The sequence below is a fragment of the Hemicordylus capensis genome, chromosome 6, assembly GCF_027244095.1.
Source record: "Hemicordylus capensis ecotype Gifberg chromosome 6, rHemCap1.1.pri, whole genome shotgun sequence".
Taxonomy (NCBI): Eukaryota; Metazoa; Chordata; class Lepidosauria; order Squamata; family Cordylidae; genus Hemicordylus; species Hemicordylus capensis.
Genome location: NC_069662.1, coordinates 157,061,679 through 157,077,066, shown reverse-complemented (window position 1 = coordinate 157,077,066; position 15,388 = coordinate 157,061,679). Strand labels below are relative to the sequence as shown.

The 15,388-nt window shown below is 48.0% G+C and overlaps 1 protein-coding gene and 1 long non-coding RNA gene across 3 annotated transcripts; one reads left to right on the top strand and one right to left on the bottom strand.

Annotated features, from left to right (window-relative positions):
- Positions 1 to 295: 295 nt before the first annotated feature.
- On the bottom strand, positions 296 to 2,230 carry LOC128328860 (uncharacterized). The gene is made up of 2 exons (XR_008309427.1): positions 2,062 to 2,230; positions 296 to 955 (listed from the first exon to the last, which is right to left on the bottom strand). It is a non-coding gene; the product is annotated as an uncharacterized LOC128328860 (long non-coding RNA).
- A 206-nt stretch (positions 2,231 to 2,436) lies between these two features.
- On the top strand, positions 2,437 to 15,153 carry HTR5A (5-hydroxytryptamine receptor 5A). Of its 2 annotated transcripts, none has more exons than XM_053259012.1 (3): positions 2,437 to 2,734; positions 4,741 to 5,725; positions 11,625 to 15,153. In XM_053259012.1, exons 2-3 carry the CDS (start codon positions 4,985 to 4,987, stop codon positions 11,955 to 11,957), a joined length of 1,074 nt encoding a protein of 357 aa, XP_053114987.1. In that variant the 5' UTR covers positions 2,437 to 2,734; positions 4,741 to 4,984; the 3' UTR covers positions 11,958 to 15,153. The 2 variants fall into 2 exon arrangements, with proteins under 2 accessions (XP_053114987.1, XP_053114986.1); XM_053259011.1 differs by having other exon boundaries at positions 11,622 to 15,153.
- Positions 15,154 to 15,388: the final 235 nt, after the last annotated feature.

Sequence of the window (15,388 nt, the reverse complement as noted above, 5' to 3'; positions counted from 1 at the left end):
AATGAAATGAAATAATAAATAAATACAAATAAATTTATAAACCATTCCTGGTCTACACTGGTAGGCAGCAGCTTTCCAGGGTTTCAGACAGAGGTCCGTGAGTCAGGTCCATCAATACAATCTCAGGAGATGATTTTTGGCAACATCTACCCCACTAGAGAAGGAAAATAGTTGACAGCATTTTTGCACTTACAGGTTTCTCTGTATTATCACCCCTTCTTTATCTCTACCCGCAAAAGGTTAGGTTGCAGTCAAAAGGTTACTGAAAATTGTTGATAAAGTAGATAGATAGAAATACTCTTAAGTGCATTTAATTAGCAATAAAATATAACAGCATTTACCCAAATATAACAGCATTTACCTGTATTTACCCAAACAGAAGAGAACTCCGAATGGAAGATGAGCCCCCTTAAAAATATGGGTTAAATGCAGATTATACTGTTTACGCAAAAGGAAGAGGACCCGGATTGAAAACAGCACCCCAAACCCCATTTCTAATGTCAAAGAATTTGGAAATGACATAGTCTTGGATTAAGGTAAATACAGTAATAAAAGTCAAAATATCATTTTAAATTCAGTGTTTACAGTTGTCGCTTAACTGATACAGGTCCATATAATATCAAGCCAATAATCTTCATCACCATCCAGCTCAAGCAAAATACCACCACTGTTGTCACTGTCCAGAACTGATGCCTGGTTGTTACAGTCTTGGATTCAGCAAATATCGGTGCACTTAAGTCCATTGGCCACACAGACACATTTTGGCAGAACAGGCTTCCTAGAACAGTTGCAAGCTAAAAGACTGGCTTTTGGTGCCGGCTTGCCCTCCTCCCAGAGCACGACAAGATGATCAACATGATATACCATCTTCCTTTTCCAATTTCCAGCTCCTGTCAACAGGTTGTCGGGTTCTTGGCTACTGCACCAGACTCCTTCTCCACAGTGCCAGATTAACCTAGTAGCAAAAACAGCACATGCTACGGGCCCCTGCATTTTCGAGGGCCCCGCACTAAATGTTTGCAAGCTGTCTGGTGAAATCGGCATCTCACCGTATTCTCACGATCTGGCAACGCTGTTGTTTACATGTCGGGGGAGCTGCATACTGCATGGTACATGTTGTGGGTTCTGTGTGTGTGCAGGTGTGTGTTGGTTGGCTCCTTGCTGTGTTGTGTGCAGGCGTGGTGTCCTTTGTGCTATCTCCCACGCTCCCAAGCCGCTGTAGCATGCGCTGTTATGCCACTGGGGTTCGCCACCTTGGTGAGCCTCTGTGACAAGGGATGTGCGACTCCAGGGCTGGCCACGGTCAGATATCAGTGACTGTCAATTAATTACTGTCACTTTGTGACTCGCGAGTGTGATTGTGTGCCATGTATAAATGCCCGCTTTGAGGAGGGAAGGGGGGAGAGAAAATACACGTGCCAACTCGTCGTGGTGTTCTTCCTCAAATGATGGCCTCAAATGATGATAGCAAATGAAAAAATTGAATTACTTTACTATGCAAGTAAATAATTTATGTTTTAATATTTATGTGCATTTTTTTTAATTTAGGGCCCCTTTAAAACATATGCTTCAGGCCCTGCACTAGCTTAATCTGGCCCTGCTGGGGAGACTCGTCCAGCCATGAAACTCACAGGGTGACTCTGGCCCAGTGGCTTATCTCTCAGCCTGCCTACCCTGCCTCACAGGGTTGTTGTGAGGAGAAACATAACCATGCACATCTCTCTGGGCTCCTCAGAGGAAGAGAGCAGGGTATATTGTATGCATAAACAACAACTCTTGTTCACACAAAGTAAGGTAAAGTCAAGCTGTCGAATTGCTGTCGACTCCTGGCAACCAACCACAGAGCCCACCAGTGTGGTTGTCTTTGGTAGAATACAGGAGGGGTTTACCATTGCCATCTCCCGCGCAGTAGGAGATGATGCCCGTTCAGCACCTTCCTATATAGCTGCTGCCCGATGTAGGAGTTATCTGATCCCATACCAGCGGGGATTCGAACCAGCAACCTCAGGCTCCCTCGGCAAGTTCCCTCCCCGCTGCGCCAACGCTTCTTCAAAAACTCACCTTGCAGCCCGACCCCGTGCATGTCTACTCGGAAGCAAGTCTGGCTGTGTGAAGTGGCTCCTTACTCCCAAGGAAGTTGACATCGAGTTAGCCGCTGAGATACCGCAAGACTTCCTCGCCCCCAGCCGCCGCCCTGCATCATGTGTGAACATGCACACGACGCACACCCCGCTAAAGAAGAGGGAGGGCGGTGGAGACGAAGGGGAGCGGAGCGGATAGAGGGGCGGACCGTTCAGCATCGGCGGGCGCTGCCGACCTGGTGGTGCGCGCGTGTGTCTCTCCCTGCGCGTCCGCCCGCCGAGAAGCAGCACCGCCGGGAGCGTGGCTGGAAGACTTTCCGCCCGCGGGAGGGGAGGGGAGGGGAGGGGAGCCGCCGCCGCCACCACCGAGGACTCCAGAGCCCCGGCAGGACTGGAGCGAGCCCAGCCCTCCAGCGCGCTGCCTGCATGGCCGCCTCCAGCTCCGGCAGCGTGGCCAGCCTGGGCCAGGGGCTCCCCCGTTCGCCAGGAATCCATCAGCTGAGCGGCCGCATCTCGCCGTCGGGATCCGCATCACCGCCTGCCTGCCTGCCTGCGTCTCCCGAAGCAGCCTCGCAGGCGCCCCGCCGCGCCACAGACGCGCCTGCCAGGGAAGGCTCAGCCGCTGCCTCCGCTGAGCGGCCCCGCCGCAGCAGGTATTTGCTCAGCCTTGCCGGGTCGTTTCCGCGCCTGGGCACACTTACTCGGGCGCGCGAGTCCCCAGGAGGAGCCCCGGGTCCGCTCAGCAGCAGCAAGTTCCCTTGAGCTCGGTGGCGCGTCTTCCTTCCTCCCTAACGGGTCCAGGATCGCAGCCGTGCAGTGCGATCCTGTGCAGGTTTGCCCAGAAGGAAGTCCCGCTGTGTCCCAGGGACTTACTCAAGTGGGCGAGCCTGGGGCCGGCTTTACCGGCAACCCTGCGCCCACTGAACAATCCTGTGCAAGCTTACTTGCGAGTAAGCCCTATTGAACACAGTGGGACTTGCTTCTGAGTAAACCCGCTAAGGAGGCATGCTTCAGGAGACGATCACCAGCAAGCCAAGGAGGGCTTCCGGTCTCTCCGAGGCTGGGGCTGGAACCCGATGCAAACTTCCTCGGGGTTAAGTTCCACCTAACACAGGGAGACTTGCTTCCGAGTAAACATGCCCAGGATGGGGCTGCAACAGGCACACTCCTCCGTAAGGTGGGCGATTGGATTGGGAAGTGGCTGGGATGGAGCAGCAGCTCAGTGAGCTTCTGCTTTTCCCAAGTTCAGTCCTTGGTATCTCCAGGTAGGGCTGAGAAAGACTCCTGCCTGAAACCCTGGAGAGCCGCTGCCAGTCAGTGTAGACAATACTGGGCTAGATGGGCCAATGATCTGACTCAGGAGAAGGCAGCTTCCAATGTTCCGATGTGCTTTTGCTTTGTGATCTATTATTATTATTATTATTTTTACATTTATATCCCGCTCTTTCTCCAAGGAGCCCAGAGCGGTGTACTACATACTTGAGTTTCTCTTTCACAACAACCCTGTGAAGTAGGTTAGGCTGAGGGAGAAGTGACTGGCCCAGAGTCACCCAGCAAGTATTTGGCTGAATGGGAATTTGAACACGGGTCTCCCTGGTCCTAGTCCAGCACTCTGACCACTACACCACGCTGGCTCTCATCTATGCAGGATGTGTGCTTGTGCATGCATGTGTTCTCTCGATTACGCTCTCTGCACACCACTCCCCAGCCACCCCACCTAACTACACCCCGCCCCCTGTCCTGGTCATTGTTCAGGGAATGTGACACTCCCTGGACCAACTTTGTCTCCTCTTTGGACTTGAGCTAAGGTTTGTGATGGTTCCAGATACACTCCTCCAGCCCAACTTCAGAATGCTGACCCCTCTCCCTGGCAGGCAGAGAAAGTAAGTAGCCAACAATATTTTTAGTACACGCTTTCAATTCGCGATAAGTACTCCTGAGAGGGCATCTCCATGCATGAGACCTAAAGCAGTGCTTGCTTCAGTCAGTTTGTAATGTAAAATAAATAAAAAATGTGCATTGTCCAGACTGCTCATTTGCATTACAAATGGCCACAGGTGAAAGACAGCAAGTACAGTCAAGTATTGTGTGTTGACATAAGGTTTATTAGTGGTGCCTCTCTCTTGCCGTAAGCCGTGACTTTTTAAAGTTTCAAATGGTATGTTATAAGGTGTGTGTGTGCCCCCACCCCCGGCTTACATTATAAGAATGTTGTCAAGGAAGGTGTGTTTCTAAAAATGAAAAGGACCGGGCTTGTGCCCTTAAATTTAAGAACACAGCCCTGCTCCTTAAATCAAAGCATACAGGTCCAGATTGCAACTCCTCAGTGGTGGAGGCAGTTTGTCCATGCTCTGAAGCACTTGTCTAATATGGCTGTGCCACTGTTTCTTTAAAGAACAGACTTGGCCATAAATTATGGGCATGGATTATGCTCAGTCAGTCAAAGGGGGAGGGGTGTGGTTACAAGCCAGGACTACTAGAGGCTGCAAGATTCCTCTTCTGCTTGCCCAGTGCAAATGACTCTCCTCTGCTTTCTCTTTTGCATTGAGCCTCGTGTACGGACACTCCTCGGTCTCCAGCGTGTCACTTCCTAATGTGAAGAGAGAAGAAAGCCTTTTGGAATGGGATGTGCATCCTGACTAACGCAGCTCTTGTTCAGCTTAACAGGTGCAGCGGATTCAAGAGTGGATCTGCCATCTCTTGTCAATATCCCCTTCATGCATTCTGTGCTTAACCTTGCTGGAGTGGTACTCCAGAGGCCAGGTCAGTCTGGTGTGTGAACGAAGGCACACCCACCCACAGCCTTCTACAGACCAATGGTATTCTCTCAGGGGCAACAGAGGACCACATCTCCATCCAGCAGCCTCCTCTTCTGAACCTTTCCTCCCCACGTTGCTTGCGGGATGGATTGGGCCCCCAATTTCACCTGCTTCTCTGTCACAACCTTGACGGGATCCAACCGGAGCAGCTCCACCCTGACCGACCTGCCTGGCTCTGGGGGCTCCTTCTCCGTGTTCAGCGTGCTGGTCTTGACTCTGTTGGCCATGTTGGTGGTGGCCACTTTCCTTTGGAACGTGCTGGTGCTGGCCACCATCTTGCGGGTGCGCACCTTCCACCGGGTGCCCCACAACCTGGTGGCTTCCATGGCCATCTCGGACGTGCTGGTGGCCGCCCTGGTCATGCCTCTGAGCCTGGTGCACGAGTTGTCCGGCAGGCGCTGGCGGCTGGGCAGGTTGCTGTGCCAGGTGTGGATCTCTTGCGACGTGCTGTGCTGCACGGCCAGCATCTGGAACGTCACGGCCATTGCCCTGGACCGCTACTGGTCCATCACCCGGCACCTGGAGTACACGCTGCGCACCCGTCGGCGCATCTCCAACATCATGATTGCTCTCACTTGGGTCCTCTCTGCCGTCATCTCCCTGGCCCCGATCCTCTTTGGCTGGGGAGAGACCTACTCGGAGGGCGACGAGGAATGCCAAGTCAGCCAAGAGCCGTCCTACACGATCTTCTCCACAGTTGGGGCCTTCTACTTGCCCCTCTGCGTGGTGCTTTTTGTCTACTGGAAAATCTACAAGGCAGCCAAGTTTCGGATTGGGTCCCGCAAGAGCAATTCTATCACGCCCATTGCACCGGAAGCCCTGCAGGTGAGTTTGCTGTCGAGTGTGGCCGCTGATCCCGGGTATAGCGCAGGCCCTGGGGCGGAGAGGAGATGGTTGACCTCCTGTATCTGCTGCACTGGCTGGCACTTGACTTCTTCCCCAAGAGAGCTTGTATGGTATAATGGCAGATGGTTATTAGGTGGTGTTGGGGTTTTTTGGGGGGTGGGGGTTAAACACATTTTTTATATCCCGCTCTTCCTCCAAGGAGTCCAGAGCAGTGTACTACACTGTTGTTGTGTTTCTCCTCACAACAACCCTGTGGTGTAGGTTAGGCTGAGAGAGAAGTGACTGGCCCAGATTCATCCAGCAAGTATCATGGCTGAATTGGGATTTGAACCCGGGTCTCGCCCATCCAAGTCCAGCACTCTAACTACTACACCACACTAGTTCAAATTCAGTCTCTGGTTCAAATACCCCTTTTATCAGAATTCAAGACTAGGTCGTCCCCCCCCCATTCTTTGATGTTAGAAATTGGGGAGGGGGTTGTCCTCTTCCCTTTGGGTCAATACATGTATAACGTGTGTGTGTGTGTTTGTGTTTAAAGGGGTCATCTTAAATTCAGAGTTGTCTTCTATTCAGATAAATATGGTATCACTTTGGCCATAATCTCAATATGTGACCTTAGAGCAGGCTGCACAACATTGGCCCAACAGCTGTTGTTGGATTGCAACTCCCATCATCGCTGACTATTGGCAGTGGTGTCTGGGGATGATGGGAGTTGTAATCCCACGACAGCTGGAAGGCTGAAGTTGTTGCAGCCTTGTCTTAGGGAAACCATGATTCTTGAGACCTGTCATCTGCAATATAGACAAAATAGCACTGAGCAACTTTACAGGATTTTTTGTAAGGATAATGAGTACTTGGGATACCTTTAGGAGATTTCAGTATTAAATCCCATTGAATTTAATGGGAGACTTTTAAGTACGTTTTTAACGTTCTGATTGAAATCAGTGGGGCTTTAGTTCTTTGTTCTGAGGACTGGATTTATCCCTTAGGTAAGTAAATGTAGGAGCTCAGATATATTTTTCACACATAGGAGAGCCTGCATGATGGGAACCCTTTATATTTGCCTGTAGAAACATTGCTGCAATTCTGAAAGCTCTCAGAGACATGCCAGGAAATCTCACCAAAAACTTTCCCCTGCTTCTAGGTGGATGTTTGCAGTACAGCTATGCTTTCACACTGGGGTCAAAGACTCATCAACTCCAAATTATTTGAAAATGTGTCAGAAAATTAGTATTAATACCATAAGCAGACCTTGAGTGCCATTTATTTAGTGTTCACTCACAAGTTTGTCGGTCAGCCACATGGCCTAGAATCTTAAGTTACAATTTTAAAAAATCAGGGGAGTGGAATAGTTCCAAAGAAGGAGAGGCTAAAAAATTAAGGTTTGTGTGTGTTTTTTCAGGTACACTAAGACTTTAACAGTTTTAGGCCAGGCAGAAATCAACAGGTGAAGTTTTTTCCTGACACAGAAATGCAGCAAGGGGAATGTTTCACTTGTTGATTTCTGTCTGCCATGCAGTTGTTAAAGTCACAGAGCCTTTCCCCAATAGAATGACAGCAATTCAGACTCTTCCATGTATGAAGGTGTCCGCTAAGGGATGCAACCCATAACCAAAATAATTCTAATGTCTTTTCTTGGGACCCTGAAATCTGCCGCCTAAGGCTGGCTTCCTTACCCAGCCTAATGGTAGAACCGGCCCTGAAAATCTTACCTAGAATGGTTGTGGGGAAGAAGCAAAGCTCCAGCCGTTCAAGCCCTGCATGGATGGAACCCTCTGTACCCAAACATTCTTAACTGATCGCAGAATCATACGGTTCAATTTCTTTTGTTTGCCTCCAGGTGTTTATGCATCTGTTTCAATGCATGTCCTTTTCTCACTTGCCTCGTGCGAATGTGTAGACAGCTGTTCCTCGCCCCTTCTTTCAAACCGGGCATGGATGTTTACCACAGTCTGGGGAGTGGAGGCACTGTTTGGATTTTCTGATGCAGGCAGCATCTCTTCCTGTCTTGGGAAATGTCTTGCTCCTTTGTCAAGCAAACACGACTAGCCCGAGGAATGGGAGGCAATGATGGTCAGCTACATAAGGAACTCTACAAATGCACAGGGTGGGGCGGGATGTTGGAGGTTCTTGATCAAGATGATTGGGGCATATATCCTAAGGCCCAGAAGCTGTAGATCAGGGATTCTCAACGTGTGGGTCCCCAGATGTAATTGAACTTCAGCTCCCATAATTCCCAACCAAAGGCCACTGGGGCTGGGGATTATGGGAGCTGAAGTCCAATAACATCTGGGGACCCACACGTTGAGAAACCCTGCTGTAGATGGCTAGAAGATGGGAGTGAACGAAAGGGAATTAGGTGGAGCTTTTGATTTCTTTAGGGAATAGAAATCCCCTAAAGAAATAAATAGCTACACCTAATTCCCTTTTATTCACTTTATATACTGCCTTTCAACAATTTTCAGGAGGCAATTTACAAATAAAAGCACAGAAAGCATTTTTCGTGTGTGTGTGTGTGTGTGATATCCAGGCCACATCATCATATGATGGTGATGAGAGGCTCAAAAAGCTTCTTCTGGCTGCTAGTTCCTCTCTCTCCCGCTCTTCCAGAGATTTAAAAAAAAAACCCAGAGGGCCTGGTGGGGGCTGTCACACTTCTTTTTGCTCCATGCTGTCCTCTGCCTTTTTGAAGAGGGGGTGGGTGGGTGGGATGAGATTCCCAGTTGTTATGCACAGAGGGGCTGGAGAGGCATCAGCCCTTCTGGGGTTGTGCCAGAACGGCCAGATTGTCTGTCGGTGCCTGTTCAGAACCCAGAGATAAAAGTTTGGGTGGAATAGAAGTTTGAATGAATGAATTTGTTGGCCCCCTAAGCCCTGGCCCTATGCCTTCCAAATTCCTGTAGCATCTTGCAGTTGGTAATAGTTACTTCCAGCAGCCTGGCAAAGTTGGGGAACAGATCCAAACCAAGGCAGCTGTGACCACCACCCCCCTTTGAGATTCAGCATGGTGCATTAATCTCCTAAATTCATCACAGACCTAGCCACAGGCCCATGAAACGGCAGCTAGCACCCCTGAACATTTAATAAGCATCTCGACTGTGTTGAGCATTGTGCTGCACAAAGGAGTGACATTCTGCCTGTCCAGAGGATAAAATGAAAAAGAAAGGCGAGCTTGAGAATGGAGCAGACAAGGGAGCTGGAAGCAGGAAAACTGCGGAGATAAGATGCTTTGGAGAAGAAGTGGATTTTGAGGAGGCAGGAGATGGGAGCAAATGCAGTAGAAGGATGAGGAGGCTGCATCATGGACCAGATTAGACTGCATGAAGTCAGGAAAGGCTGGAGTGAAACAAAAGGAAATGAAAGAGGAGATAGCATCATCGTCATCTTGATTGTGAGAAATAGAAGCTTGAAGCTGGTATGGAAAGTGCTCAGAGAGAGGGAAGGAAGGGAGATCTGGAAGGGCTGGGAAGTGGGCTGCTATCTGCCAAACCCGGCTTTGTGCAGTGGCTGCACCGGGGGGGGGGATATCCTTAGGAAGGGGCAGAATGTCTCTTGACGGGGCAAACTGTGTCCCATGTGTTAGATTTTTGAAAGCAAGTTGTATTTCATGTTAACCCCTCCTATTGTCCATGTGCACAATGGTGAGCATATGAGAACTGCTCCTGATCTGTACTGATGCTCTTAATCAGTGTTAATCTCAGTGGTCCAGCAATGGGTGGGGCAGGGGGGTGAGTGACATATCTGGGGGGCACTTGCCATCCACTGGTCCTGCTGCCTCTGACTGCATGCATGAGCAAGATTTAATGCTCTGCATGGGTGCAGTTTTAAACAAGGCCTCCATTGCTGAGCTCAGTGGCTGGGAAAGCTTATATAGGGGATGGGGGATGACCCACTCCAGTCAGCACCCTCTAGGCCCTTGGATCCAAGCCCCGGCAAGTACCAGAGGCAGCTGGGTCAGCTAGCGAGAGACCCCAGACGAAGGAGACTTGAGAGATTTAGGCAAGGATGTGCCAAGACATTTTGCTACCTGTGTCAGAGGACAATATGGGACACCCCACCCCAGGGCAGGTGCCCGAGCCAGGCAGAGGCCTTTCTTGCTCACATGGAGAATGGGAAGAAGAGGCAAACCCCAGTAAGGTGAGGAGGGGGGAATGGATAGCATGCTCCAGGGGCTGCGGAAGGGTGTTGGCAGCGGTGCGGGTGCCCATTGTGGTAGGGGCTTGCTGCCCCCATGCCCCTCATACTCACACTTGAGGCAATGACCTCGGGCCCTCTCCCGTGAAATGGTCACCGCTGGCTCTAGAGCTCGCATGAGCATGGCATTGGTTGTCTGGGATCATGTGATTCCCAGAACCAGGGGAATTCCCAGCTTGAGGGTGCTTTCCTCCTCATGTGGATGGTCTGTGTGGTTCCTGGCAGCAGCAATGACTGGAGGCACAAGGACGCAAGGTGCCCTCTCCTCAGATGGAACTTGAATCACAGCTGTTCATAACAGACAATGGACTGTCTGCTATGTATTTACCTGAATCCAAGACTAGGTTTGCCTCAAGGTTTTTGAGGGTAGAAATGGGGGGTTGGTGTTAGATTCAGATTCCCGTTCCTTTCAGGCTAACCTCTGTTATTTGGCCGTGTGTGTGTGTGTGAAATTCAGAATTGTCTTCTATTTGGATAAATACAGTATTTATTACATGGGGATCATGCCTGCACTCCAACAAATACGCTCGGTAGAGTGTACACATCTTATCCTCACAACTGGGAGGTACGTTGAGTTGAGAGAGAAGGGCTGGCTGAGTGGGGATTGGAACCCACTTCATGGCTGAGTGAAGATTGGAACTATTCCCTATAGTCCTAATCTGACGGTCTAAGCACTACACCATAGATGGTGGAAAACAGGCCACTGAACTATGGCCTCACCCCCCAAATGGAAAATCTTGCAGCCCTTGCATGATGTCGCCCTTACAAATGCAAACCAGGGCAGACCCTGCTTAGCAAAGGGGGCAGTTCATGCTTGCTTCTGCAAGAACAGCTTTCCTCCCCATGTAGGACCAGCTCTGTGTATACATCTGCTCAAAAGTAAGTCTGAAGCCCCTTTAGTGGTGTGGGACTAGTAAATGTTGTTTGGATCCTGGCCTATCCATTTTAAAAGTGTGTCCTCTGCACCCGATGGCAGAAGTTACAGATACATCCTGGGCAGCCTACAGATACATCTACGATGTTAGGGCCCAGCAGTTCCCAGCTGTCAGCTCCCCACAGCGCCGGGAAACTCAGCGTGGCACTGGAAGCAGTGATGGGTGGGGGAGGCCAACGGGAGGGGCCCCCGAGGCTTTGGAACACACTTCCTGCTGAAATAAGGGCCTCCCCATCTCTTACAACTTTTAAAAGGGCAGTCAAGATGCATTTGTTCACCCAGGCTTTTAATTAGATACTGTTTTAATTGTTTTTTTAATAGTTTCAACTTTCAAAATTTTAATTGTTGTAATGTTTTAATCTTTTTATTATCTGTTGTTTTTATTGTATTTTTATTTTTATTGATTGATTTGATTTGATTTGTTGTAAATTCATTTTATTCATTTTGTTGTAAACTGCCCAGAGATTTGCGTTTTGGGTGGTATACAGATGTGTTAAATAATTAAAAATTAAAAAATAAACCGTCACATATTGGATGAGTCAGCAGTGGGTGAAAAGACATATGGCTGCCATTGTGGCTGGAGATTAAGGGAATAGTAGTCCAGCATCATCTGGGGACTCAAAGTTAATCCCTGGCCTAGATGGAGAACAGCAGGCTTGATGCAGGGGACGTTCAGCTGTAAGGAGTCTTTCAGTCACTAGGCCGTACATGGCAGCAACACCTCTGAATGCTTATCTTTGTGTCTAGCAGGGCAAAGAAGCCTCCCAGCAACCACAGATGGTGTTCACTGTCCGCCATGCCACCGTGACCTTCCAGACGGATGGAGACACGTGGAGGGAACAGAAGGAGAAAAAGGCTGCCGTCATGGTGGGCATCTTGATTGGAGTCTTTGTCCTCTGCTGGATCCCCTTCTTCATCACAGAACTCATCAACCCTCTCTGCTCCTGTGACATCCCCCCCATCTGGAAGAGCATCTTCCTCTGGCTTGGCTATTCCAATTCCTTTTTCAATCCTCTGATCTATACAGCCTTCAACAAGAACTACAACAATGCCTTCAGGAGCCTGTTCTCTAGGCAGCAATGAGGATTCGGAGAACAACTAGCTGTCTACAGACTTCTGCTCTCCTTTCCTCGGACCAGGAGGCATGGGGGCATCTTCAAAGGGGCCTTCCCAGGCAATCCTCTTTTGGGCACACCATGCTTGATTGTTGCTCATTGTTCCAGGGAATTCAGTTGTCTTTCTTGAAGATGCTGTAATTGAGATACTCTTATCTTCCCAGCACTCAGTGCATCAATGACAGCTAATGTGTGTGGAATGCACTTTCACACGTCTTATGGTCACCCATTGGATGGAACTTGTGACATCATTTATAATGACTGACATTAACTTCCCCACATTTAATGGAAGATAAAGTTTGGTTTTTTTACTTCAAAGAAGAGATGTGCTTCTGTAATCATGCTGTAAGTAGAGGTTACTCTTAAGAATATAAGAACAGCCCTGCTGGATCAGGCCCAAGGCCTGTCTAGTCCAGTTTCACACAGTGGCCCACCAGATGCCTCTGAGAAGCCCACAGGCGAGAGGTGAGGGCTTCTTCCTTGCTATCACTTAAGCAAAGGAGCACTCATCATGTAGCCCTTAAAAGGAAGTAAGAGTGTTGAACTTTCTTGCAGCCCTTGCATGTTGTCGCCCTTCCAATACAAACCAGGGCAGACCCTGCTTAGCAAAGGGGGAAGTTCATGCTTGCTCCTGCAAGAACAGCTTTCCTCCCCACGTAGGACCAGCTCTGTGTTTGTTATACCTTTTCTTGATACAATGGTCCATATCATGAACATTGTGTACTTGTTTCCTAATAGATTCTTATTCAGTTCTAATATTGGACTAATATTGGCCAGGATCCAAAGAATCATGCAGCTGGTTCTGCAACCATAATGGGTTTTTACGATTCACTTTCCTGATGCCCACCCCCCATCCCCATGGTATCCGGCGAACCATTTTTGCACCGAAGTGCAAAAAGCAGTTTGTTATACCATTTGTGGGTGTCAGCTGTTCAAAGAAAAACCAAGTCAAAGTCTCACTGGGTGTGCCAAAGGCCTGGAGTGCACCTAAACTAGTATCTTGAATCCTGGTATTGCATATACCTTGTTTCCAGAGTCTTCTGTGCAATAGTGCTGCTACTAACAATGATGCAGAGCCAAACTCAGTACAGGAAGATTTGAGCATATTGCACTCAACAGAAAAGAAAGTAACACTCTCATAATTTGCTGAACTAACAAAAGGAAGCCATCCAGATTCAAACTTTCCCCCGTTTGCCTTAAAACACAAGATTTTTTAAAAAATTAACCATATTCCAGACTTTTTATAAAATGTTCAGTGACAGGAGATATTTTTCTTGCCAAAATCCAATTAAAATCTACTACTAGGTTCAAAGGACTCTTCTAGAACAATTTTTTTCAGATATTCCAGTAAAATGGCCAGACAATTTTCTTTAAAAGTTTTTCCCCTAGTTCTCTGAAGGCTTTGTGCTCTTCTCTGCCACACTGAAGCACACATCTTCCTAATTTTTTCTTCCAAAAAAAAGCATCCAGTGCCAATATGAGCATCCCTTGTAGGAGCACTGTCCGTCTTCCTCATCTGTTGGGAAGAGATTAGTCATCACACTACTGATGATCATAGAACCTTAGAGTTGAAAGAGATTTTTGAGGTAATGAAGTGCTAAAGACACAAAAGTTTGGGTGGTATAGAAGTTTAAGAAAGAAAGAAAGAAAGAAAGAAAGAAAGAAAATCTGTCTGAAACTAACTGAAAGGACACTTTGAATTGAATTTTCTAAGATATCCGTATTTATTGAATCCATGGAGATCAACTCAAAACGTCAAGAGGCTATCCCTCAGAGAGATCTTGCTCATTAACCTGCGTTCCAGAAAATTTCATGTCCCTGTTGTCTTAGAATCAGCACACGAGCTCATTTCTTCACTAACAGAATATTCGTGTTATAGTAGTGTTTGCTTATTATCAGAGATTGGCAACCGTGTGCTGACAGTGGTCATGGGACAGGATCATACATGTACATGCATCACTTGATTATTTTAAAATATGCCCCCTTCAAAAATTCAGATCAGCTTGCACCGGTCATTAAAACAGTAACACCATTAAAACCAACAATCAATAAAACCACTACACAGCAAAATTCCTGGCAGTTCAGTGTGTGTGAACTGGCTCCATTGATAAGTATGAGGAGGTATGAGCATTCTGTCTTTCTTCTTGGACAGCCCATTCACACATGCAGATGCAGAAAGAATCAAATGATGAGCATGTATGCAGGGAGGCGATTTGAAATTTCTTTGAACTGGATTCTTCCTAGGCACCATAATTTTACATATAAATGCCTGATCTTGCACGTACAAGGTTTTTGACCTCTTCGGTTGACAAGTACTCTTTTGTAATCTGCCCTTCCACAAGTGGTAGAAGGGGGCCGAGGGCAGGTTCTAGAACAGGGGTGGGCCGACTTGGCTCTCCAGCTGTTGTTGAACTACAACTCCCATCATTCCCAGCCACAATAAATTACCAAATGTGGAGGGGCAGGTTTGCCCACCCCTGTTCTAGAATGTCAGTTTCCTTATAGGAAGAATGCACTGGAGAACTGTGGTATTCTTGTAATATCTGTCTGTTTACAAATATAATGTATAACATGAGTAGGATTGAGGAGGAGCAGGCAGGTGCATAGACAGGCAATGCTCTTGATGCAATGCCCCCCACCCAGTGTCTCCTGCCTGAGCCATTGGAAAGCCACTGCCAGTCTGTGTAGACAGTACTGAACTAGATGGACCAGTGGTTTGGCTCACTACTGTATGAGGCAGCTTTCTATGTTCCAACATCAACTGTACATCCATTAAACTCCCCAAGGTTGTATTGATTCTCCCCGTCACCCTTTCAGCTTCACACTTCTGCCTTACCTGGTACAGCTAGGCATGAGAAGACTCGCTAAGATAATATAGGTGGCCTTGATATGATATTGGCATGTAAATGAAAACGAGAAAATGGTATGTTGTGAAATCGGCCTTCTGATGCTCTTGTCAGCGAAGGGTGCATGAAAGGAAATTTGAATCCCTTGGTTTCAATGATGACGTTCTCTCCCATTCATAGCATCCAGATGTTTTATCTTGACTGCTTCCAAATCATAGGTTCTGAACTATCTTTTTATTTCACATGTTCTGGTTTGTGTATTTAAAAAAAGGATAAAAAACCAAGACTAAATAAAGTGCAAACATCTTTTAAAAATGGGCTGATGTAGTTAATTTTTTTTTAAGGGTCATGGCTGAAGCCATGCAGGGTCCCACTGTGCAGGTGCGGCAGTCTCCAAAATGGCCACCATGCTGGGGAATAGGCCCCAAAAGGGCTGAAGATGTTCCAACTGGATGATTTTTACAAAAAGAAAGGCTGGAGGGGGAGGGAGAACTTCTGCGGACACCACCACCACCCCGCCACCTTGGAGAAGCCTCCCGGAGGGGGTTTCACG

Coding starts and splice junctions, on each gene's coding strand:
- HTR5A (XM_053259011.1), top strand. CDS start 4,985: ATGGATTGGGCCCCCAATTTCACCTGCTTCTCTGTCACAACCTTGACG. Junction 5,726..11,621: donor TTGCACCGGAAGCCCTGCAG/GTGAGTTTGCTG, acceptor CTTTGTGTCTAG/CAGGGCAAAGAAGCCTCCCA.